This window comes from Phyllostomus discolor, chromosome 11 (genome assembly GCF_004126475.2).
Source record: "Phyllostomus discolor isolate MPI-MPIP mPhyDis1 chromosome 11, mPhyDis1.pri.v3, whole genome shotgun sequence".
Taxonomy (NCBI): domain Eukaryota; kingdom Metazoa; phylum Chordata; class Mammalia; order Chiroptera; family Phyllostomidae; genus Phyllostomus; species Phyllostomus discolor.
The window spans coordinates 71,911,463-71,937,166 of NC_040913.2; the positions used below are offsets into that span (position 1 = coordinate 71,911,463).

At 36.7% G+C, this 25,704-nt stretch overlaps 1 protein-coding gene across 1 annotated transcript in view; it reads right to left on the reverse strand.

Moving 5' to 3' along the window:
• Positions 1–25,704, reverse strand: part of LOC114508759 (disintegrin and metalloproteinase domain-containing protein 32) — a 109,401-nt gene that overhangs the window by 11,827 nt on the left and 71,870 nt on the right. The window contains exons 17-21 of the mRNA XM_036011104.1: positions 24,805–24,988; positions 23,251–23,334; positions 14,007–14,200; positions 12,780–12,944; positions 2,996–3,031 (exon numbers count right to left, since the gene is read on the reverse strand). Coding sequence (XP_035866997.1) covers positions 2,996–3,031; positions 12,780–12,944; positions 14,007–14,200; positions 23,251–23,334; positions 24,805–24,988 — 663 coding nt within the window. The remainder of the gene's footprint in view (positions 1–2,995; positions 3,032–12,779; positions 12,945–14,006; positions 14,201–23,250; positions 23,335–24,804; positions 24,989–25,704) is intronic.

Below are 25,704 nucleotides of genomic sequence, written 5' to 3' on the forward strand. Positions count from 1 at the left end.
TAGCAGGCAGACAGCAAGGAAATAAATACCTCAGACCTACAACTGCAGGAAATTAGGTTCTGCTTACAACCCGGAATGACCTAAGAGTTCAGCCTGGCCTTCCGGCCTTCGGGTCAGCCTTGTGACAACCCAGACAAATCCACCTGGATTTCTGACCTACAGAACTTCAAGATAATAAATAAATGTTGCTTGAAGTCACTATGTATGTAAAGCAATAAATGAACTAACATACTAACAAAAGATTTATCATCAGCAGCAGCAAATGCCAGGTGTCACTGATATATTATCAAATAGCTGATGCAAAATAACTCTCAACCAAGACTTCCATACTACATAAATTCACATTCAAGAATGAAAATAAAATAAAGACAGTTCTAGACAAATAAGATAAACAGCTCACTACACACAGACTCACTAATAGAGTTTCTAAGAGATGTACCATATTTTACCATGTATAGTGCACACCCATATCTTATTATTAATCCTCATGTATAATGCACATCCTTATTGTTCCCTCAAAAATTATGGCAAAGAAGTGTGTATTATGCATGACAAAAATATGGTACTTCATCAAAAGGGATACTGAATACTAAAAGATTTGAAGTAGGTTAAAATTCAGGAGTAAATAAACCCCAAATGACAAAAATATATAAGAGTAAGTGAAGGAAAATGTATAGGATCTGTCCAGAAAAAGTCCAGCCATTCTTAATATAACAAGAATGGTTTGCATGACATCAATGTATATGGCAGCCAAGGCGAGTGGACTGGAATGCACATGTGTGAATAATGATGACTTCACTGTACTAGTCAGTGTGGGCAGTAGGTGCTGTTGAGTGAGCATGTGTACTGTGTGGCTGTAGCATTCAAAATGGCTGAGCAAGTAGAGCAATGAATCTGCATTCAATTTTGCGGTAAGCTTGAACATTCCTCCACAGAAACTATTCGGATGATCCAGAAGGATGCAGCTATGGGCAGCTGATGGTTAGTGACAACATGCCTGCTCATGCATCATGTCTCATGCATAGTTTTTGGCGAAACATCAAATCACCCAGGTGATTCACCCTTCTACAGCCAAAATTTGGAACCCTGTGACTTCTGGCTTTTTCCAAAACTAGTATCACTTTTGAAAGGGAAGAGATTTCAGACTATTAATGAGATTCAGGAAAATGCAATGGGGCAGCTGATGGCGATTCCAATAAAAAATTTTGTAGAGCATATTGAACAGTGGAAGAGACACTGAGAGAACTATGTGAGGTCCCAAGGTGCCTACTTTGACAGGGACTGAGGCATCATTGTCCTATGTACAATGTTTATCTTTTATCTTTAAATGTGTCCTATGTACACACATTTATAGAAAAATAAATGTCTCAATTTTTCATATTACATTGATGGATACTTTCTAGACAGGCCTCATAGAGTTAAATGGGTTAAGATCTATATGTTATTAGAAGAATATAACTGTGTGTATGTGTGTGTATATATATTTGCAAAATCAACTACATTTAATAAATAATATAACTAAATAATACAACTAAAAGAATAAAATTAGAATATATAATGACCAAATTAATAGATGGAAAGAAAAAACAATAACAGCACAATTGATATAATGACATGTAAGGAAATAGAAGAAATATTGAAAAGTATAATCAATAGAAAAAAATAAAATCATAGACTGTAGTCTAAATATATTGGCAAATATGTTATAAGTACATGAACATATTAAATCCAACTACTGAAAAACTCTTGAGATTACTGATTTTTAATCCCTCTGGCATGGTGTTTTGCAGAGCCCAGCTTGTGAAAAAGTTATGTCAACAAATCTAAGAAACAGAATGGATCTGTGCAAAGTAAACTGAAAACCTTCTGGAAAGGACACACCATTCTAAATGCCATGAAGAACATTAGAGATTCGTGGAAAGAGGCCAAAACAGCAACACTAACAGGAGCGAGGAGCCAGCTGACTGAGGGCTCAGCACTTCGGGGAGGGAACAACTGCAGGCTCAGAGGGCACAGTGAGAGCACGGGAGTTAGGAGTGGAGCCTGGGGGCGAGACTGAACGGTGGCAATCCAGTAACAACACTTGAGCAGTTGAGAGCTTGCTTCTTATGGATGAGCGGAGAAAATGGTTTCTCGAGACAGAATCTACTCCTGATGGAGATACGAAGATTATTGACATGACAACAGAAGATTTAGGGTATAACATAGACTTAATTGATGAAGCAGTGGTAGGGTTTGAAGGAACTGATTCCAATTTAGGAAGTTCTGCTGTGGGTAAAATACTATCAAACAGCAACACATGCTACAGAGAAAAAAAGTGTCAGCTGATGCAGTAAACTTCATTGCCCTCTCGTTTGAAGAAACTGCCACCGCCACCCCAAGCTTCAGCAACCGCCAGCCTGACCAGTCAGCAGCCGACAATGCTGAAGCAGGACCCTCCACAGCAAAAAGACCACGACTCACCGAAGGCTCAGATGATGGCTAGCAATGTTAATAAGAAAGTATTTTTAAGTTAAAGTATGTATGTTGTTTTTTAAAAGCATAGTGCTGTAGCATGCTTAATAGACTATAATATCTAGTAGTTAATAGACTATAATATATGGTATAATATAATACATGCATAATTTTATATGCACTAGGAAACCAAAAAATTCACATAACTCACATTATTTCAACATTCACTTAATCACAGCAGTTGAAACCAAACCTGTAATATTTTTTGCAGGTTGGGCTACACATCCTTTTTCTTTACTAATTATACACATTCTATTTCTTACTAGAGTCAGCTATTTTTTTCCTTGTTTCTTCAAAGCAAACTTCCAAATGAGTAAAAAACTAATTTACTTGAAAGTAAATTTTTACATATTAGTGCCCTAGTTTCAGTGCATTACTTTACCAATTGTGGGAGCTCAAACAATATCTAGAAATTAATTGTGAATCATTAATTCATTTTTAATTTTCAACATGTGTCTTCAAAACATTCTAATTTACTTACTTGGTGGTGGTATATGTGTGAATGCTGCTTTCTGATCTGGATATTTAAGAAGTAGAAAATAATGTCTCAAGTTAGTCCTGGGAAAGTTCACCTACTGCATAAATAAAACAACAGTTTATAAGCAGTGTTATCTCTTTTACAAGACTGGTTATCAATAAAGAAGATAACGTCCAGGTCACCGGAAAAAAAGATACCTTTAAATAACTTACTTACCCATATACCTTATCCACAAAGAATACAAAGGCCATATATTTTGGTGAGGAGAGTATTAAAAAGACACAGATTTGCTTTGCTTTCCACTTGTCACTTCTAAACACAAAATATAGGTTTGACTCTGAATACCTGATTCTTACCTTTATACCTCAACGTTTAACTTTTTGTTCATTGATAAAGAAATGCTACATATTTTCTATCCTCACGCAAGGGCATTATTTTTCACTGCTTTTAGAGAGCGAGGAAGAGAAAAGCACCAGTGCAGGAGTGAAGTATCAACTGGTTGCCTCCCATAAGCACCTGAACCAGGCTCATACACGCCTAGACTGGGGATCAAACCTGCAACCTACGTACATGCCCTGACCAGGAATTGAACCTGCAGCCTTTTCGTTACTGTATGGCACTCCAACCAACTGAGCCACACTGGCAAGGATGAGAAATGCTACATTTTGTAAATTAAAATCCCTACTGACTTCTAGACAATCTTCTAGAGTAGACAGACAAGATATTTCCCCCTTCCAATCCTCACACAGAGGAGTGCTGAAACAACCTAATAAAAATTTAATACATAACTGAGATTAAAAACAAAAAAAGACTTCTGGTGCTAGAGGAAATAAAGCAGTGGAGTTCAAAGGATAAACAGGAGCTGAAACTGAATGGCTACAGTGGTATCTGAGACTGTGATACTCCTTTAGGACTGGAGATTGAGCAGCCCTTCCTTAAAAGGAAATCAGGTCTGAGGCCTTTGCACGTGTGAAACTGTAAGTGAGCTCCTTCACTAAACCTGGGAGCCAGGGAGAGCCACTCCACCCATAAAACAGGGATAATAAAGACTCTGACCACAGAATGGACACTTGAAACCTATACAATCTTATTAGCCAATGCCACTCTAATAAATTTATTTTTTAAAGTGCACATAGGAGAGGAAAAAGAGAAATTTTGTCTCAATATTAAAAAAAAAATCACCTCTGACCAGTAAGTAGCCTTTGGAATACAGCAGGAAAACGATGCTATGCAGATGGGGAAAGTATATCAATGAGAGAAGTAGGACTCCCAAGCTTTAAAAAGTATACTTCCGGGATCCCAGCTCACACACTACAAGTTCCTGAACACCATGCATTGCAATTGCTTTAAGTATTTTTGCTTTAAAAGAAGCAAAAATCAAACAACCCACATGTGTGTGTTTTCAACAAGGGCATGCAGAATTCTCACAGGAAAATCACAGACACTGAGGATAAAAGAGTGTATGATTACAAACCACGAAAAGCGTGAGCGTCAACAGTCACTGCAAACCAGCAAATTCACACACCAAGAAATACAACACGAATTGTTTTTATAACTTTAACATAAGAATTACATGCTTGCATAGAAATCTTTCCAAGAATAGATTCCATAGGACTATTACAGGACAAAGATGGAAGAAGAGTTGGTGGAAGTCTGAACCGAGGAAATAAAACAGAACATGGGGTACGCAGTTATAAACCATAGACATCCTTCCAGTTCTGGCCAAGATGAAGTACAGGTTAGGTTTACCCTCCTGCCTGAAACAACTGAAAATCCTGACAAAATGTATGAAACAGTGGTTCTGAGACATGGAATATGTCAATGCAGGACAGTGATCTCTGAGAGAAGGGAATAAAAAAGAAGAGACCTATATTTGACCCTCCTTATTGTCTGATGAGAACTTCCAGGCTATAGCACAGGAAGGAGCACAGGCAAAGCCAGAAGGTTCCCTGAGTTGGGGAAATGGAATAGGGAGTCTAGGAAGGGCAAGGCAGCTAGAATTCACAGGGAAAAATAGCAGAAAGGGAAAGGGCTTCACACAGAGACCTCCTGAGATCTGTGGAGGGTCCCCATTGAATCTTAAGCAGAAGTGCAAGTGAGGAGACCACTTGAGTCAGAGGGGAAAAAAATTCTCTGAAATGAAGAAAGGGAGCAATCTGCTGTGCACACAAAGGGACAGGGATAGTTTGTGTACCCATCACCTCAAGTGAAAAACCTTGTAATTCATGGTGAGCTGGGCAGAGTTACTCACAAGGGTATTGCCTTAGCAGTGCTGACTCTTCTAATCCTGCTTAATGAAGCTTAAACAGCAATGGCATTAGAACAATTGGATATTCTTATGGAAAAGGAGAGCTGATTCTAACCATACCTCCTGAACTGTATAAAACTTAATTCAAACTGAACATGAGCCTAAGTGCAAAACCTAAAACTATAAAATTTTTAGAATAAAACATAGGAGAAAATCTACATGAACTCTGCTTAGGCAAATATTTCCTAGATACAATACCAAGATCATGATTTATAAAAGAAGAAATTGATACAGTGGATTTCATCAAAATTTGAAACTTCTGCTATTTGAAAGAATGAAAAGACAAGTCTCAGAGTAAGAGAACATATTTGCAAATCATACATATGATAAAGTACTTGTCTCCAGAATATATGAAGAACACTCAAATGTAATAGTAGGAAGACAAACAGCCCATTTTAAAAATAATTAAAAGATGTGAATGACTCACTGAAACAAAGACAACCCAATTAAAAAATGAGGCCTTTCAACTATAGCTACCATCTTCCACTAACTTGTCAAAATAAACATGGCTTTACTTATAACAGTTAAATACCAAAAACAACCCCGAAATCCAACAACAGATAAACAGATAAACAAATCACAGCATATTCATACAACCAAAAAGGAATCAGCAATAAAAAGGAAACACTTTTAATACACAAAAGAACATGAATGGATTGCAAAATATTAATGATAAATTAAATAAACCAGATAAAAATAAAAAGTACACACTGTAAAATTCCATTTATATGAACTTGTAGAAAATGCAAACTACACTATAGTGACAGAACGCTGATCAGCAGGAGTCTGGGAACGAGGGAGGTGGGAGAGGCAAAGGGTGAGGACTACACAAAGGCACAAGGAAACTCTTGGGCACAACAGACACCCTTATAATCTTGACTGTGGGAATGGTTTCATGTAAAGTATATCCAATCTATTGTATGTCAATTATACCGCATTAAAACTATATATTTAAACAGAACAAGCTATCGATACACATAACAACATGTGTGAATCTCAAATGCATTATGCTAAGGGAATGCAGGCAGGCTCAAAAGACTGCATACTGTATGATTCCATTTATACAAAGTTCTGGAATAGGTGAAGGTATAGGCAAAAAAAACAGACTTGGCAGGGCCAGAAGCCAGAAATGCAATGAGAGGGAATTTTTACAGTGATGGAATAGTTCTGCATTTTTTTTCTGTGGTCATAGTATGTGTATATATTAGTTAAATTCACAGAATTACACATACTGAAATGATTAATATTATTATACAGTGTTTAAAAGCTTTATTCTAGGGTTGAATGAAAAGGAGAAGCAAAAAGAGCAACCATCACCATTACCACCAATGTAGAGGCTAAAACGAAAGGCCTTTGTATATAGGAATTTCAGAAGCATGAAGAGATAGAATAGGAAAGTGTCAATCATTGATGAGATGATGACTTAGAATTTTCCATAATTGAAGAAAGACATAATTGCAGCTTTATTTACAATAGCCAATAAATGTAAACTACCCAGGTGCCCGTTAATAAACTAGTAAATTAAAAAGTTGTGGTAGGTATATGCAATGGAACATTATTTGGCCATAAAAAAAAGAATGAAATATCACCATTTGTGACAGTATGGATGAGAAGGTGTTATGCTAAGTGAAATAAGTCAGTCAGAGAAAGACAAATAACATGATTTCATGTATTTGTGCAATACAAAGAACAAAATAAATGAAATAACAAAATTGAAACAGAGTCATAGATACAAAGAACAGACTGATTTGCCAGAGGGGAGGGGGTTAGGGGACTGGGAGAAAAAGATGAAGGAATTAAGTGCAAAGTGGTAGTTACAAAATAGTCCCAGAGATGTAAAGTACAGCATAGGGAATATAGTCAACAAAGCATATTTGTGTTAGAAAATAAAATGAAATGAAACTTTAAAAAATTTTAAAGCAATTCTTTCTAATATATTTTATGAGACCAGCATAACCTTGATATGAAAACCTGGTGAGGATAACAAAAAGAAAAAGATAACTACAGATCAATATCTCTGATGAATACAGGTGTAAAAATACTAAACAAAATACTAGCAAATTGAATATGATAATATATTAAAAAATAAGAAATCACGATCAAATGGGGCTCATTCCAGGGGCACAAGGATGGTTCAACATATGCAAATCAATCAATGTGATACACCTTTAAAATAAAGGCTGAAATTATATAATCTTATCAATAGATGCAGAAAAACCACTTGATAAAATGCCACATCAATTTATGATTAGAACACTCAATAAAACAGGTACACAAGAAAAGTACCTCAACATAATAAAGGCCATATATGATAAACCCTCAGTTAATATCATACTCAATAGTAAAAAGCTGAAAGCTTTTCCTCCAAAATCAGGAACAAGACAACTATGTCCACTCTAACCATTCTTGGCACTGAACAAGCACTGGAAATCCTAGCCAGAGCAATAAGACAAGAGAAAGAAATAAAAGACATCCAAACTGGGAATGAAGAAGTGCCACTTTTTGCAGATGACATGATTCTTTATATAGAAAACCCTAAAGACTCCACAAAAAAAAAGCTATTAGAAAAAATAAACAAATACAGTAAAGTTACAAGGATAAAATCAATGTACAAAACCCCACTGCACACCTATGAAAAAATTGAAAATGAAAAATAAAACAATTTCTTTTATAATCACAACAAAAAGAATGAAATACTTAGAAATAAACTTAACAAAGGATGTGAAAGACCTATGTGCTGGAAAATTACAAAGCATTATTAAAAGAGATTGAAAAATATACCATAACATGGAAAGATATTCCATCTTCATGGATGGGAAGAATTAACATAGTTAAAATATTTGTATTACCCAAAGCAATATACAGATTTAATGCAATCCCATCAAAACCCCAATGACATTTAAAAAACAAAAATCATCATATTTGTATGGAACCACAAAAGATCTCAAATAACCAAAGCAATTTTGAGAAAAGTGACAAAGCCTGACACTACCTGACTTCAAATTATATTACAGAGTGAGGACAATCAAAACAGCATGGTATTGGCAGAAAAACAGACATACAGACCAATGAAACAGAACTGACAGTCCAGAAATAAACCCACATGTATATGAGAAAATAATTTCTGACAAAGGAGCCAAAAACATACAATGAAGAAAAGAAACCTTCTTCAATCAATGCTTCTGGGAAAATGGAAAGCCACGTGCAAAAGAATGATTAGAAGGAATGATTAGAAAGCTAGATTAGTTTGTTGCCATGCACAAAAATTAATTCAAAATGAGTCAAAGACCTGATTCAAAGACCTAAGCATAAGACCTGAAACAATACTTTATATGGAAATAAACATAGGTACTAAACTTGTGGACTTTGTTTTTAAAAAAGACTTTATTAATTTTACCCCAAAGGCAAAGGAAGTAAAGGCAAAAATAAAAAAATGGGACTATATCAAATTGAAAAGCTTCTGCATAGCAAAAGAAACCAATAAAATAATGGCAAACAACTGAATGGGAGAAGATATTTGCAAACAGTTTCGACATTGGTTAATATCCAAAATATATAAAGAACACATACAACTCAATGCCAGACAAACAGACAATCTAATTTTAAAAATGGGCAGAGGACCTGAAGACACACTTCTCCCAAGAAGACATACAAATGGCCAGTGGATATATGAAAAGGCATTTGACTTGACTAGCTACTAGGGAAAGGCAAATCAAAACTACAGTGAGATACCACACCTGTTAGAATGACTTTTATCAACAAAACAAGTAATAACAAGTGTTGGAGAGGTTGTGGAGAAAAAGACACCCTCATTTACTGCTGGTGGGAACGTAAACTGCTACAGCCACTATGGAAAACAGTTTGGAGGTTTGTCAAAAAAATTAACAATAGAGTTACTATATGACCCAGTAACCCCTCTTCTGGGTATCTACCTGAAAATTTTCAAAAAAAAATTATTCACAAAGATGTATGTACCCCTATGTTCACTGCAACATTATTCACAGTGGCCAAGACATAGAAACAACAACAGTGTCCCTCAGTAGATGACTGGATAAAGAAGATGTGGTCCACACATACAATGGACCACAAGTCAGCCATAAGAAAAGATGTAATACTGCCATTTGAGACAGTTTGGATGGACTTTGAGAATATCATGTTAAGTGAAAGAAGTCAGACAGAAAAGCTGACAACCATATGATTTCACTCATATGTGGGACATAAAACTAAAAGCAACAAATGAACAAATAAGCAAAACAAACAAAAACTCATAGACACAGACAACAGTATGGCGCTTACCAGAGTGAAGGGGGTGAAGGTGGCAAAGGGTTAAAGGGGTCAAATATATGATGACAAAGGAGATGACTTTGGATGGTGGGCACACAATGTAATACACAGATCAAGTATCATAAAATGTACACTAAGCCTATATATTTTGTTAACCAATGTCACCCCAATAAATTTAATTAAAAAATATTTTTAAAGATTATACTGAGTTCAGAACTTGGTAAATAAAAGCAAACTCATATCAGACCAAGTAATAATTCAGTAACATCATAGCTCAGACAAAAGAAAACTTAAGAAGCTAACTTAGAGAAAAAATATAATTTAAGTATAAAAGTAGAAGTGAGTGAATTAAACTGACAGCAGACATATCAGAAACCAGTAAATGCCAGAATTCCATGGCATAACATAAAAGGGATGCCAGAAACGATCATTCACCTAAAATTCCATACCCATATACAGTCATTTAAGAGTGAAAATGGAACAAAGTCATTTTCAGACTCATAAATCAAACAAACTATTATACATAGATTCTATAATAACTCCTGAAATGTGTACTTCCCAGGAAGAAAACTAAACCTAGAATGAAAAAGTAGGGTTCCAAAAAGAGTGGCAACGATGGCCATGTTGGTACACAAAACCATGGGATGAAATTTCATGAAACTATACACACATGCACTCAAATATGAGTGCATTGAAACACCGATGAATATGAGTAAGAGCTACAGTTTAACAATAATGTGTCATACCGAGTCCCTGGCTGTGCAATGCACTACATTAATGTAAGATGTTACCATTGGGAAAACCTAAGTGAAGAGTACAAGTGTGTGTTAATTTTTGCAACTTTTTACATTTCTTAAATGATTTCCAAACAAAACATTTAAAATAAAAATAGTAAGCAAAGATGTTGGGAAATATAGCAGGAAGTTCTAGTAAGTATCGACTAAATATAATTATGATAAGAGCAACCTAACAATAACCTACACGAGGGAAACTGAAATCTGAATGACAGGCTGAAGAAGAGAGCTCAGTGCTGAAGGGCTAAGACACCTCTGCCGTGAGGGAGAAGGCTGCGTATAATGTTAAATCTAGACATTATACAGCATTAACCGTAACTACCAAGGTTTAAAGAAAGGCATTAAAATAAAAAATGCAAAGATGTGCAACATAGTAGAAGAAAAATGAACAGCAAAAATCAATAAAATGGATTATAGGAAAAGAAAAATTAGGAAGGATGGTAAATAGAAAAAAATAACATGGCAAACCTCTGTCTAAATACACACCACCATATATTAAGCATAACAAACTCCACTATTACATTCCATATAAAGGCTGTTTACAAGACAACCAGCTAAAAACGTAGGAAGGTTAAGAATATGGGATGAAAAAAAGATGTACTAGGTTAATCTCACTTGCAAACAGCAAGTTAACGTAACAATTTAAAACAGTAAGGATAGAAATTAAGACAAAATTATTAATAATAAAACTACAGCTAAAAATATAACTACACCAAATGTTATGCATTTTGTCACTGCCTCTGAATATACAAAACGGAAGTCTCCACAGTCAGAAGGAAATCCATGGCATATGGAAAGACTTCAGTTTGCTTCTCACAGAAAACAGATCACAAAGTAGACGGGGAAAAAAACTCAGTCAGTATAAAGACGGGAAACAGCACAACAAAAAGTGTATCCTGAAAACAAAGAAACCAACAGACCATGTCACAGTCATTGAAGACTACATTTCAAGGACACATTTTCTTTTTTACAAAAATTGACTTCCTTTCTGGTTCCAACACTTAAGAATCTAAATAATAGAGACAAGTCTCTCTCAATTAGTAATAAAATTAAAAATTATTTTTAGGGCAACAAAAATAAATGACATAACTAGAAACTGGAAAACACAATTTAGTCATGACTTAAAAAAGAAATTGTACTGGAGATTTTGAATTTTTTGAATGAAATGTCAACTATATCTTAAAAACTGGAAAGTGCAGGTAAAATGATATACAAAGGAGAAAGTTTCAACTTTTGAAGCATACATTAGAAAATAAGAATAATTGAAAATTAATAATCAAAGCATTAGATTCAAGGGAGCTAGAATTAAACAGAGCAAAGGTAACTAAAGCAGAGAAGGGGAAAAGAGCATAACTTAAGGGTGATAAACACAAAGAAAATATAGAGATCTCAACAAAACCAAAACCACTCATGAAAAAAGGGGAAAAAACTATATAAACAAAGTTAGAATTAAAAGACAAAATGTATCTATAAGAAATATAAAAATCCAACACAGTATGTAATTCTAGCCATGGCACACGGGTGCGGCCACATGCAGTGCAATGACGTGGCTCACGCCCACTTCCAGGGCACAGTGCGTGCTCTGCAGGCAGGAAGGCAACACTGGAGAGGCTGCCATTGAAGAGATGCGATAGTAATTTCATAAGAGAAATAAGAAAAACCTTACTATTTACTCATTTCTAATGGTGTGCAAATGGGCATCACCTTTTTCTGTGTCTTTGTGTTTGAATTATTATTTTTTTTTAAACAGCCCTGGCTGGTGTAGCTCAGTGGATTGAGCATGGGCCTGTGAACCAAAGGGTCACTGGTTCAATTCCCAGTCGGGGCACATCCCTGGGTTGCGGGCCAGGTCCCCAGCAGGGGACACCTGAGAGGCAACCACATATTGATGTCTCTCTCCCCTGTCTTTTTCCCTCCCTTCACTTCTCTCTAAAAATAAATAAATACAATCTTTAAAAAAGAGAAAAAGAAAAAGAAAAATATCTTGTAGAATGAATTATAAATTTACCTTCTGACAACTTTATCCCAAAGATCTTTTTAAAAGTACTTCTTACATGAGGCAGTAATGCAAACTGCAATATTTCATGTGTGCTAAGACCCAGAAATCTGCATGTTAACACTTCGTTTCTCCTGTAAAGTGACATGCATGGATCACTGAGAACCACTAGGGTTATTTCCTCTCTATTACCAAAGCAATGACTTTGGATAGTTACTTAAATTTATACTCCTGAATCTTTGTATCTCTAAAATGAGACTATTCAAAATTGTCATACATAACTAAATGACATACTAATGTAATACTCAAAATTCTTATAAAGTATATTGTTGTTGCTCATGATAATGCCTTACAAGGGACTAGATTCAAACGGTACTAAAGTTTAACTTCAGAACACAAATTTACTCGGTACTTAGGGATTCCTCTTCCTTGGTGAACCACTTTTTCAGTTGATTCCGTGAAACAGCTATTACGGTTGCTATGATGAGAACAGGTAAAGCGACGTAGAAACCTAGAAGCCACCGGTTCTTTTCAGATTTCCAAAAAGCTCTTTTCATGATTAAACCTAAAAACAAAAACCATTACAGATCAGAGTAAAAAATTAAGCTGTATACTTTTACTTTGAAACTGCAACAAACTAATGACAGTGTCCGTAATTTTTGTGGTCATTCAAGTAACACAAAAACATAACAGAATCATAATACCTTGGACTATCTCCTACTACCTCTTATTCTAAAAGGATGAAAACCAAGTTCCAGAAAGTTGCAACATATTCTGTTACATGACAGCTACAGCAAAAACTCTCTTTATAACACTATAAGTGGGTGCAAGTGTAATTTATCAACACTCATAAATTTCAGTGATATATGAGTATAATGTGGCATGGTGTGATTGCAAAATTATCCAATGAATTTGCATTGTTACAGGTCGCATCATTACAGAATCTCACTATATTTGTGCATATTCTATTTTTCTTTAGTAGACTGTTGACTTTTTTACATTAGGGGTCTATTTTTATATATTGAGCCATTACAGCACTACTAAAAGGCACTGGCATAAAAATCAGGAGACTTAATTCCTAACCCTTATTCTGTGACTAGTTAGCACAGGGTATGGTGCCCTGAACATATTCTTTAACTCCACGAGAAGAGGGCCCTTATTTAGCTTACTGTGTATCTCTTGTGCCACATGACCAGCACCTAGCATATTTAGGAGTTCCATATATATTTGCCAAATCAGTGAATGAATGACATGGTGAACAGATACAATACTATACTCTCATCCCTCCAGGATCTCTTTAACAGCAACTGGTGGGTTTTTCTCATTTAATTTGTAAACTTCTTCAGAGTAAAATTTATCTTCAATTTCCTTCATTTCCTCTATTAACAAACACATGGTCACACAGAGTAATTGTGTATAGCTGAGATCACAGGATCAATTATGAAGGAGGGAATATTGAAAGATAGTCTTAAAAGAGGAAAATCAATGATATCAGTAAGTGCAAATTTTAAAAGATACTCTCAGCTTCAATCATGATATTTGAAAGTTAGGGAAAAAAAAGAGCAAGATTAAGAAGGTATATTTTGTCTCCATTTCTTGAAAGAAGCCTATTTGCCTTTCAATTACAAATACTAGTTTCTTCCTAAGTGGAGAGAATGTAACTTTGTTTTTGTCAAGATGAGCAATCTGAGAACTTCACTGACAGGACGCGCGAAGACAGAGAGACGCTTGCCTGCAGTGAGGGTGTCGGCCTCTCTGGTCTGCTGGCTGCAGGTGGAGCTGGTCCAGCCCTGATCACACAGGCAGTGCTTCTCGGAAGTGCACACCTAGGACCATTTTAAAATGTTTAAATGATCATTCAAAAACATCCTTCCTATAGAAAGTGAAATTATCAGCTGGATTATCAATCTTTTTTATTTTTTTATCTGGTATAATTTTATTTGATTTATTTAGAGAGATCAGCCTATATATCAAATGCTTGATTTCTTAGCCTAAAGTGTGTACACACAGACAAACACATACACGCAAGACAGCTAAATAGGAAGTAAGGCTCACAAGATTTGCATCAAGAAAATTTAATATCTTCAAATGTTCTCCTGAATTTTCAGTGTGCAATTTCAAAAACACATACTTAACTCGAATGAAAACGCGACGTTTCCAGTGTGTGCTGGAGGCCAGCTTCCACCGGTTCCCAGAACTGACCGTGCGCATCTCTTCCGAGCTCCGAGTTCAGTGTCACCACAGAGTAACTTGAAGTATTTGCACTTACAGATGAGGGTCTACCCTCCCTCAGGAGTAGTGGTTAAACATTTATGAGCATAACACTGCCCTTGATCATTATTAAGTTTTTTTCTGTTTGCTTTTGTTTGTTCGATTTTTAAGCAAAGAGTTTTTGTATTACCAGAGGGCATCAGATACATAGATAAAGCATAACATTAGGAACAGATGGTTTCTATTATTAATAAATTCATTATTAAATAATAACAACCACCTTGCGGTGCTTACTATGTAAGTCTCCATTCTGAGCACTTTATACAGGTTTACTCATTAAATCTTCACAGCAGCCCTTTGAGGTCAAGACAATTATTATTCCTGCTATACAGATGAAGAAACAAAGGTACAGATATTTAACCTGCCGAAAGACACATGGTTTGTAAGTGACAGAGCCAGGATTTAAACCCAAGCAACTGGGTTTCAGAAACTCTGCTCCTTGAGCACCGTGCTAGGCCACTTCTCGAAATAATGTAAAACATTGCTCAGTTTCTAAGATCTCAATTTAAGAACAAGAATCTCATTTCTCTGTTCCATGGCTTAAATGGATGGGGGAAATACTCTGTTCAGGGTATTCAATGCTCAAGCTTCTGTCATACCACCCTCATAATGCTGTGTATGTACATGTATACTTTTACTCTGAAATATTTCACAGAAGTGACGTGGTCCTTCTTAGGAGGTACTTGGCAGTTTGTCCTAATCATAGTCCATCCCTTTCAGTCCATGGAGTGCTGTCCTAAGACTGAGGCAACCAGATCATGGAGAGGATGCCCACCTCCTGGGAAATACTGAGCACTTTCCACTACAGACAAGAAACTGTCACACACAGATATCAGAAGCCCAACGAGAGCCAGTGAGAGAAAATAAAAACTTGCGCTTCTGCGCCACCTACAGGAAAATAAAAGAAAGACCTCTACCTATCAAAGTTCTTTTTATTTTTTTAATTTAATCTTTACTATATTTTTCTCCATTACCATTTACCATTTCCAAAGTTCATTTTTTAAAGGAGCTTTCAGATAAGTGTAATTTAAAAGATGCTTCTCGCATTAAAAAGGCAGCTTTCATCTCCACAAATGTCAAGGCAGAGAAATAATCCATCATGTACAAGGAATAACCAAGATATCAAGGGAATTCAGAAAGTAAAAAATTTTCAGAAAATAAACATAAATACATGTAAATATGTGGCTTAAATGACAGAATTCAAGATTGTTGTTCTGACAAACAACAATATCCAAGAAAACTCAAAAAGGCAACTCAACAAACTCAGAAATAAAATCGAACAAAAGGAATACTTCACCAAAGAGATTAAAATTGTATGTATAAAGAAACCAAACAGGCCCTGGCTGGTGTGGCTCAGGTATTGGAACATCGTCCCATAAACCAAAAAGTCACGGGTTTGATTCCCAGTCAGGGCATATGTCTAGGTTACAGGTTCAATCCCTGGTTGGGGTACATACTAGAGGCAACCCATCAATGTTTCTCTCTCACACTGATGTTTCTCTCCCTTTCTCCCTCCCTTCTCCTCTCTCTAAAATCAATAAGCAGTCCTCAAGTGAAGATTAATAAAGAGAAAAGAAAAGAAAAATTACAGAGCTGAAGAGCTCAATAAAAGAGACAATGAATTAGCAAGCTTAGGAAACAGGAAAGACAAGATGGAGGGAAGAATTAGTGACAGAGAAAATATAAGTCTAGAAATGACTGTTGTGGAAGAAGAGAATCAAGAGTAAAAAAGAAATAGAGCTCTCTATGAGAACTATCTGACTCCATTAGAAACAGCAATATTAGAATAGTGGGTATATATACTAAGAGTTGAAAAGCAGGGGAAGGGAACAGAGAGCCTACACAAACAAATAATTGACAAAAAAACTTCCCAAACCTTTGGAAAATACTGGATTCTCATATATAAGAACCTAACAGAATACCTAATTATCTCAATCCAAAAGGGACTTCTCCAAGACACATTATTATTAAAACTATAAAAAATTAACAACAACAAAAAGAATTCTCAAGGCATCCAGGGAAAAGGAGACAATAATCAATAAATGATATCTCATTATATTATCGTCAGATTTTTTAGCAGAAACCCTATGAGCAAGCAAAGAGAGAGATTAAATTTTCAAAGTATTGAAAGAGAGAAATCACCAGCCAACAACAATATATCCAGCAGAGCTGGACTTTTTCAGACACAAAAGCTGAGGGAATTTTCCACCACAACAACTGCATTACAGGCGATACTGATGGGTAGTCTTTTATCTGAAACAAACAGACAAAAAGATGCAAAGCTATGAGCAAGATTAGTAACAAGACAGGCAGAACCTGAAATTGAAACCCTCGCTCAGAATAGGCTATCAAAACCTTAAATAAATATAAAAGTTAAAGAGGGTAAAACCATTTTTTAAAAAGAAAATAGCTATTGAAACCTAGAAATAAACTCACAGCATTAAAAAAAGTGATTTGTGACAACAAAAAACATAGAAAGGAAGGGGATAAAAAACTGAATTGCACAGCTGAATGGTGATAAGATGCAACTGTTAAGAAAAAGGACTACTTCGTATATTCAAGTTGCTTTTGCATAAACCTAATGGTAAACACAACAACATCTGGAACTGAACAAAGACAGCCAAAAAAAGGAAATGAAGGTGGGTGGGGGGGGGATGCAGAAAATAACCAGATGAAAATAACAGACAGAAACACACTTGAAAAGAAACAATAGAAACACAGAGCCACCAGAAAACAAAAAATAAATTTACTATAGGAAGTCTTCTTCTATCAATAATCACCCTAAATACAAATGGAATGAACTCACTTATTAAAAGGTATGAATCAAAAAACAAAATTCTCTATACAATGCATTCAGGAAACACATCTCAGTTGCAAAGACAAAGACAGATTCAAAGCAAAAGGGTGGAAAATGACTCTCCAAGCAGATGGCATCCGCAAAAGGACAAGTGTAGCCATACTTACGTCTGACAAAACAGATGTCAGGTTTAAAAAAGTTAGCAAGAGCCGAAGATGGACATTTTATACTGACAAACAGGACACTACATCAAGAAGACATAACACTTCTCAGGATGTGTGCACCCAATAGGGGAGCACTGAAATACATAAGGCAACTACTAACAGAAATAAAGGGAGGAACTGACAAAAACACAATCAAAGTAGGGGACCTAAACATGCTATTGACAGCGATAGATAGATATCCAAACAGAAAATCAATAAAAAAATATCAGCCTTAAATGGCACATTAGCCCAAATGGACATAATTGATATTTACAGAGCCTTTCATCCCAGAACACCAGATTATACTCTTCTCTACAGCACATAAAACATTCTCAAGGGTAGGTCATATGCTGGGAGACAAAACTGGCCTCAACAAATTCAAGGAGATTAAAGTCATACCAAGCATATTCTCCAAGAACAATGCTTTAAATTATAAATCAATTGCAAAAAGGGAGCAAAAAAAGATACATATATGTGGAGATTAAGTAACATGCTATTAAAAATTATGGGGACAAAGAAGAAATAAAAGGTGAGGACAAAAGACATATAGAGATGAATGAGAATGACAGTATGACATATCAAAACTTTTGGGATGCAGCGAAAGCAGTAATAAGAGGGAAGTTTATAAGCCTAGTTCAAGAAACAAGAAAAATCCAAAGTAAACAAGCTAATATTACATCTAAAAGAAACAGAAAAAGAACGAGAGCAGCAGAAGAAAGGAAATAGTGAAATTAGAGCATAATTAAATGAAATAGAGAACAGCTCCACCCCTCTTGACTGCATTCAGGGAAAACCCAGAGAATTCTGATTTGGGCAACAGAAAACCAAGTATACAAAAGCCTTGCAGAAGTCCAACCTTTTGAAGAATAGGTTCCTGCATTCTTTTGGAGTAAGGTAACTGTTTGGAATACACGGAAGAGGGTAAAGTGACTTTGCCAGGATGACCTCTCCCCAAGCATGAGGCTGAACTAGCCAGTGGAGACCTCTCCTGTGGGGGAAGGGAAAGAAATGAACGAGTCCTCGGCTAACCAGCTGTGCATCACACAGCTGGACAAACCTGTTTTTCTCCGGCAGCACCCAAAGTATTATGGCAAGACCTCTGTGACTGGGGGAGTATGATCAGAAAAGAGTCAGATAAGAAATATGAAAGGGCATTAAAGAGACACAATTTCTGCTGAATGTTTTTATTACTCCAGCAGGAAGCCTGTTCATGAGCTGCTGCAAAAACTTAAATCATGGATGCCCTCCAACCTGACCTGTGAGTACCCCCAGTGCCCCAAGTGCTAAACCCATAAGTATCCCCACTTTGTGGCCTGCTCCTTGTACACCTGAGCTAATCAGGAAAAGCAAGCTCCAGCAGACAGATATACCCCTCAGAGAGTCAAATCAGGGTAGTTAGGCAAGGAAGAAGACACAAATTTGAGTTCTAGCCACCTTCTGGAAAACAAAAGAGAGGTTTCCAGCAGCCATCTTCTAAGAACCAAAGACATACTAGTTTAAGTATTCTGCTACTAGAGGGAGCTGGAAGTGTGAACGACCCAAACATAAACAAGACCAATAAAACATATCTCTCACGGAAAGACAACCAGTAAAGTTTTAAGGTGACTACTACTTCAAATGTGAAAACAGCAATGCAAAATTCCAAGAAACATGATGAATTAAGGAAACAAGTCATCATCAAAAGATAACGATACTTCAGCAACAAAACTCAAAGATGCAGAATTTAGTAATTTAGCTAATAAAAAAAGTTCAAAGTGGCTCTTTTTAAGAACTTGGTGAGCTACAAAAAAACAGAAATACAATTCAACCCAGTAGGTAAATCTTGTGGACAAAATTAAATGTTATCAAAGAGATAGAAATCGTAAATAAGAACCATAAAGAAACCTAGAGGTGAAAATTTTAATTAGTGACTTTTTTAAATGTCATAAAGAACATCTATAGCAGAATAAACCAAATGGAAGACAAAACTGGTGATCTAGATGATAGGAACAGGGTAGAACAAGAAAAAAGAACAAGAGCAATGAAAGCATCCATGACCCACGAGAAACCATCGAATACAGAGATATTGGAATAACTGGAGCTCCAGAAGGCAAACAGAGAAGAAAGGGCCAGGATGTCTATTTAAAGAAACCATAGCTAAGAACCTCCCAAGCCTGGGATGAGACTTAGACATCCAAACTCACAAAATTAATAGATCACCCCATTTCTCCATGCAAAATGACCTCCTCAAAGATATTATGACACTCACAGAAAATAAAGATAAAGAGAAAATCCAAAAATAGCGAGAGAAAAGTCCATTTTAATCTACAAAGCAATCCCTATAAAGGCCAGGAAAGAGTGGAATAACATATTCAAACTATTGAATGAAAAAAGTCAAAAGGGGAAGGGTTTACAAGAACAAGTATAAAGGACACATAAGTTAAAAAAAACTAGGGGCAGGTGGAAATGGGAGGGAGGAGGGGAGGGCTGGGTGGGTGGGCTGGGATGGGAGTAAAAGATAGAAAATTGTACTTCTACAACAATTAAAATAAAATTAAAAAGAAAAAAAGAAAAAAGTCAGTCAAGAATACTTTATCCAACAAACTTATCCTTCAGAAGTGAAGGAGAAAAAACAACTTTCCCAGACAAACTAAAAGAGGGAGAACATCCCCACTAGACCTGCCTTACAAGGAATTCTTCTGCTGAAAGGAGTTCTTCTGTCTGAAATGAAAAGACAATAATCAGTAGCATGAAAACCTACAAAAATATGTGACACACTGGTAAAACTGTATACACAGGTTTTTAAAACTCTAAATCTGTGATGCAATTGTGAATCAACCACTTAGCATTAGCAGACAAGCTAAGGGAAAAGATTATTAAAAACTAATTATAGCTACTATAATTTGCTAAGGAATGTACAAAAAGAGATAAATTGTGGCATAAAAGGGATAGTAAATGGTTAGAGCTTTTGTGTGAAATGAAGTTCAGTTGCAATTAGCTTAGCATGGACTATTTTATCTATAAAATGTTTTATGTAAACTCATGATAACTTCAAAACAAAAAGCTATAGTAGATTCACAAAAGCTAAACAAAGAGGAATCAAAGTCTACCACCACAGAGAATTACCAATTCACAAAGGCAGGGAGAAAAAAAGAGGGCAAAGAACAAGGGAACTAAAAAACAGCCAGAAAGCAATTAAAGATATGGCATTAATAAGTTCTTACATATCAACAACTACTGTAAATGCTAATGATATTAATGAACCAATCAAAACACAGAAGGGATGGATAAAAAAAGCAGAACCCAACTTAGTTCTTCCTGCAAGAGACTGGCTTCAGTTTTAAAAACACACAGAGGCTCAAAATTGAGATTATAAAATATTCCATGAAAGTAGAAACCAAAAGAAAGACAGGGTAGCTATCCTGATATGAGATAAAATAGCCTTTAAACCAAAAATAATAATAAGACAAAAAGAAGATTATTATATAATGATAAAGGGGTCAACTCCTCAAGAAGATACAACAATCATAATATACACACCCAATTCTGGAGCACCTGATGTATTAAGCAAATACCAACAGAACTGAAGAAATTGACAGCAACACAATCAAAGTGGGACACATCAGTTCACCACTTTCAATAATGGGTGGACAATCCAGACAGAAAATGACGAGGAAATGCTGGATATGAACCACACTTTAAGTCAATTGGACATAGTAGATCTATATAGAACATGTCATCAAACATCGGTGGAAAATACATCTCAAGTTCATATGGGACATTATCAATGATAGGTCATATCATAGGCCACAAAAGTAATGTTAGCAAACTTAAGGAGATTAAAAACATATTGAGTATCTATTTGGCCCAAATGATATGAAATGACAAATCAACTAGAGGAAAGCTAAAAATTCACAAACATGTAGATATCAAACAACACACTCTGAACTACCAATGAGTCAAAGAAGAAATTATATGGAAAATTAAAAACATCTAAAACACGTGACAAAGAAAACAGCACAGGCAAAAATACTGGGATGCTGCAGAAGCAGCTCTTAGAGGTGATTTACACCGATAAATGCACTTGTAAAGAAAACAGATAATTTCAAATAAGCCATCTAACTCTACACCTAATGGAACTAGAAAGAAAAATAAGCCCAAAGTTAGGTAAAGAAAGGCAATCACAAAGATCATAGTGAAATAAATAAGGACCAAAAAAAAACAAAAACAAAGATCAATGACTAAGAGAAAGTTTTTTGTCAAGATAAATAAATTGATAAATCTTCAGGTAGACTAAGAAAAAAATAGAAAGTAATATCACCAAGATGACAACGTAGATTGTTCCCAAAGTCACTCCCTCTGAGAAGAAAAACTAACAACTACTCACGGACAAGACGCTGCTGAGAGAATCCCAGAACATGGGGGTGAGATTAACACTGACCCCCGCACCACGAGGACGGAGACAGACCGCGTTGCCCCTCCCCCAGCCCTACCCGCACACCACCGGAGAAGTCTTCCCTGAGCCTACCATTCCTCCCACAGGAAAAGATTGTTCCGCGTGAACATCCAGACCTTCCAGCATTGCGAGTCGCTTCTTGGGAGTGTCTACTCTGACTCTGCTCACAGAGATCATGCGAGAATTGGTGAGGCTTGCCCACTGGGGCTCTGATTTGAGGGAGGGGGCAGGAGGGGGTTGCAACCACCAAGATCTTGTCCACGTTCCTACCTACAGCGCCCGGGGTAGTAGTCCCAACCAGCGGCTTTGTTCATCTGCAGAGCCAAGACCGTGGTGCAGTAGAACCAGGCCACCTGACAGGGTACAGGTCTGCCTGGTCTGGGACCTCAGACAGCGAGGCTTGCCTCCTCTGGAGCCTGGTGTTCCCTCACACGAACAGGGGAGCTGAGTAATAGCCCCGTCCACTGCTGAGTGTAGTTCCCAGCCCTACACAACAGAAATCCTGGCCGATTTAGTTCTATAAAATGGTCTACCTACCTCCGGCTACAAACTTAGTAGCCCAATAAAGCTCCTTATCGAAACCAGATGCAGCAGGGCCTAGCTGTTGGGAAAAGTCATCAAAAAGACATGACGGTTGGTCTGACCCACGGCTGTATGTACCTGGGTAATTTGAGACTCTAACTCTCCATGGAGCTAGCAACAGGTGCTCCGCTTGCTTTCCCTGGACTAGAAGCTACTCCAGGGTACAATCTTGAGACAGAGATGTGGTGAAGAGACTACCTGAACCAGGTATGTGACTAAACCCAGATCAGACCCCTGTATATGTGACTGAACCCACTTAGGGCCTCTCTATTAACTCCTAGAAATCTCGTGGACTGGTGCAGGAAACTTCTTGTCCCGCAGCTGCCCAGGACAAGCCGGTAAGCTGTTGGGTAGACCTGCTGCCTACCCGCCTGCCGTGGTCTGCTCTCTTCTTCGCATGGCCCTGCCTTCCACACCTGGAAACCAGTTCCAGGTTATACTCAGAAAGCTCCGGAAGAGGCTGCACCCCACCACTAGCATGCAGTAGAAACCAAATAAATGCTGAATAAATTAATGAGGGATCCTAAAAGCTGAAAAATGTCCCAGATAAATGTGATTTAGGGAAACACCAATCACGTGCTTACTTACTCCATGTCCACTGCACTTTGCTGAACAATTATGGAATGCACTCTTAAGTATCCTCGATTCCACACATTCACGATTGACACAAACCTAATGGGAAAAAATTCCTAGTCAGAGAAATTCAGCTACTTTAACATTACAATCTGTAGTTTTGTAACATAAAACCATAACCATTCAATGCAATAAATGTCCATTTAAGTACTGCTCTTTCTGTAGCCCACAAATTTTTAAGTTGTATTTTCTTGTAATGAAAAATATTTTTCAGTTTGTGGGGTACATGTGTTATTCAGGATGTGTTCTTGAGATTTTTCAGGTATGTCTGCTGTAAACTACAAGCCGTGGGTGCTAATGGTATATCACTGTATGCCCGTCAACTGTAACAACACTACCGAGAGTGTTTTATCACACAGGACTTACAATATTAGTAAAGATTACCTGGTAAAATTTGTTTCCATACATTATCACTGAGAAGAGCTATCCACACTATAGAAAAGACTCTATTCTAGCCCTGGCTGGCGTAGCTCAGTGGATTGAGCGCGGGCTGGGAACCAAAGTGTCCCAGGTTTGATTCCCAGCCAGGGTACATGCCTGGGTTGCAGGCCATAACCCCCAGCAACTGCACATTGATGTTTCTCTCTCTCTCTCTCTCTCCCTCCCTTCCCTCTCTAAAAATAAGTAAATAAAATCTTTAAAAAAAAAGACTCTATTCTTACTAAATTACCAATTGAATAATATCAAATCATCTGTTGACTTGTTTTACTTTTTAATTGTTTGGGCTCCATGGCCTAAATCTATCTCCGGAGCTCCCAGGCACACCCCTCCCTCACAGAGGCGTTCGTCACTCCGAGGCAGGAAGAGGAAGCCAGGCAAAGACCTGGTCAGGGATGAAATGAGACTCTGAAGTAAATTTATTTTCTCCAGATTTATGTGAGCCTCAGAAACCATGAATTGTAATAACAATGAATAATAATAGCCAACCTGTACTTAACTTTTACTACATGCTAGACATTGGGCTAACCACTGTATACTGTTATATCATTTAATCTTCTCAACAACCCCCAGAGTAAATGCTATTATTGCCCCCACTTTACCTATAGGCATGGGCTCTCAGACTGGTTAGGTAACTAGCAAACTGTAAAAACACAGCAGGTGAAAATTTGATTTTATGCAGCCTGACCTGACTTGTGTTCCTATCAACTGGGCCACAAAGAGACACGTATTAACCAGTGGGATTTCTTCTCCAGCCCCCCAAGAAGAAAAGTAAATTTTCACACTGTACACTATCTGCAGTCTGTTACTGAGCTCTCTCCCCTCCTTGCTCCAGTCCCAGAACACTTGGTAGTGCTTCCTTGCTCACAACATTGAAATTTTGAAAAGGGTCAAACAGTCGCGTCTCCCTCCAAATATCTGGAGTCTAGTTTTAGCTTATTTGTGCCCTCTTTATCGAAATATGTATGGTTATAGAGCACTGCAAATGAATTTAAATTTGACACTGAAATAAAAATTTATACTAAAGAAATGAATAAAATTAGATCTAGAAATGAATGTTCATTTACTTACCCTCTCTTTATCACACTCAGAGCCATCCTTGATCACCATTGGGTCTGCAAGCAAGCCATGCAGACTGTAGTCCAAGGTTATGCATATGACGTTGCGTACATAAGCGTAGAGCACAGCGACATTGTCTTGATAGAAAGGAGTCCGAGTAGGGTAGGTACAAATTAACCTTCCACATATGAGATTCCTGCCAACATAATAAAGCTATGATTGTCATACATTAGGCATTTATTAGAAATGCTTCAGATTTGTTTTCTTTGACAAAAAAATAAAAAATGGGTTCATCATTTATGGCAATGTATCTAGGGAAATGTAACACTGCAACATTTAAAGTAAAAAGTAAAAAAGTACAAAACCATTGATACAAGATTATCTTTCAATGCTACTAATTGTCTTTTATTCACTGTGAAGATTTATGTACTTGTTATCAAATAATCCATTCCCTCAAGCATGTTATATGATATAAAAATAAGCAAACTGTGATCTCTACCTTGAAGACCCTTATAGTTTCACACTGAATGTGATGTGTTGTTGAGTTGTACACATGAAAGCTGTATGGTTTTGTGAGCCAATGCCACCCAATAAATTCAACTTCAAAAGTGTAATTGTTTTAAAAAGTGCTACAAATGAAATAAACAAATTCTTACAGAGTTTTAAGATGAGGACACTTTCTAATTTAGCAGGCAGGGAAAACTTGAAACAGAACACGCCATCTGAGTCAAAACTTACAAATAGTAGGATTTCAACAGTCAGAATAAGTCATTTCTAAACAAAAGTAACAGCATGAGCAAATCAAGGAAGCACCAAACACATGTCATGTTTACCTGTCTACAAATTCCACAAGTACAAGGGCGCTAGATGAGTTGCTAACTAGTATCGAGCCCAGTGTCCAGCACATACTAA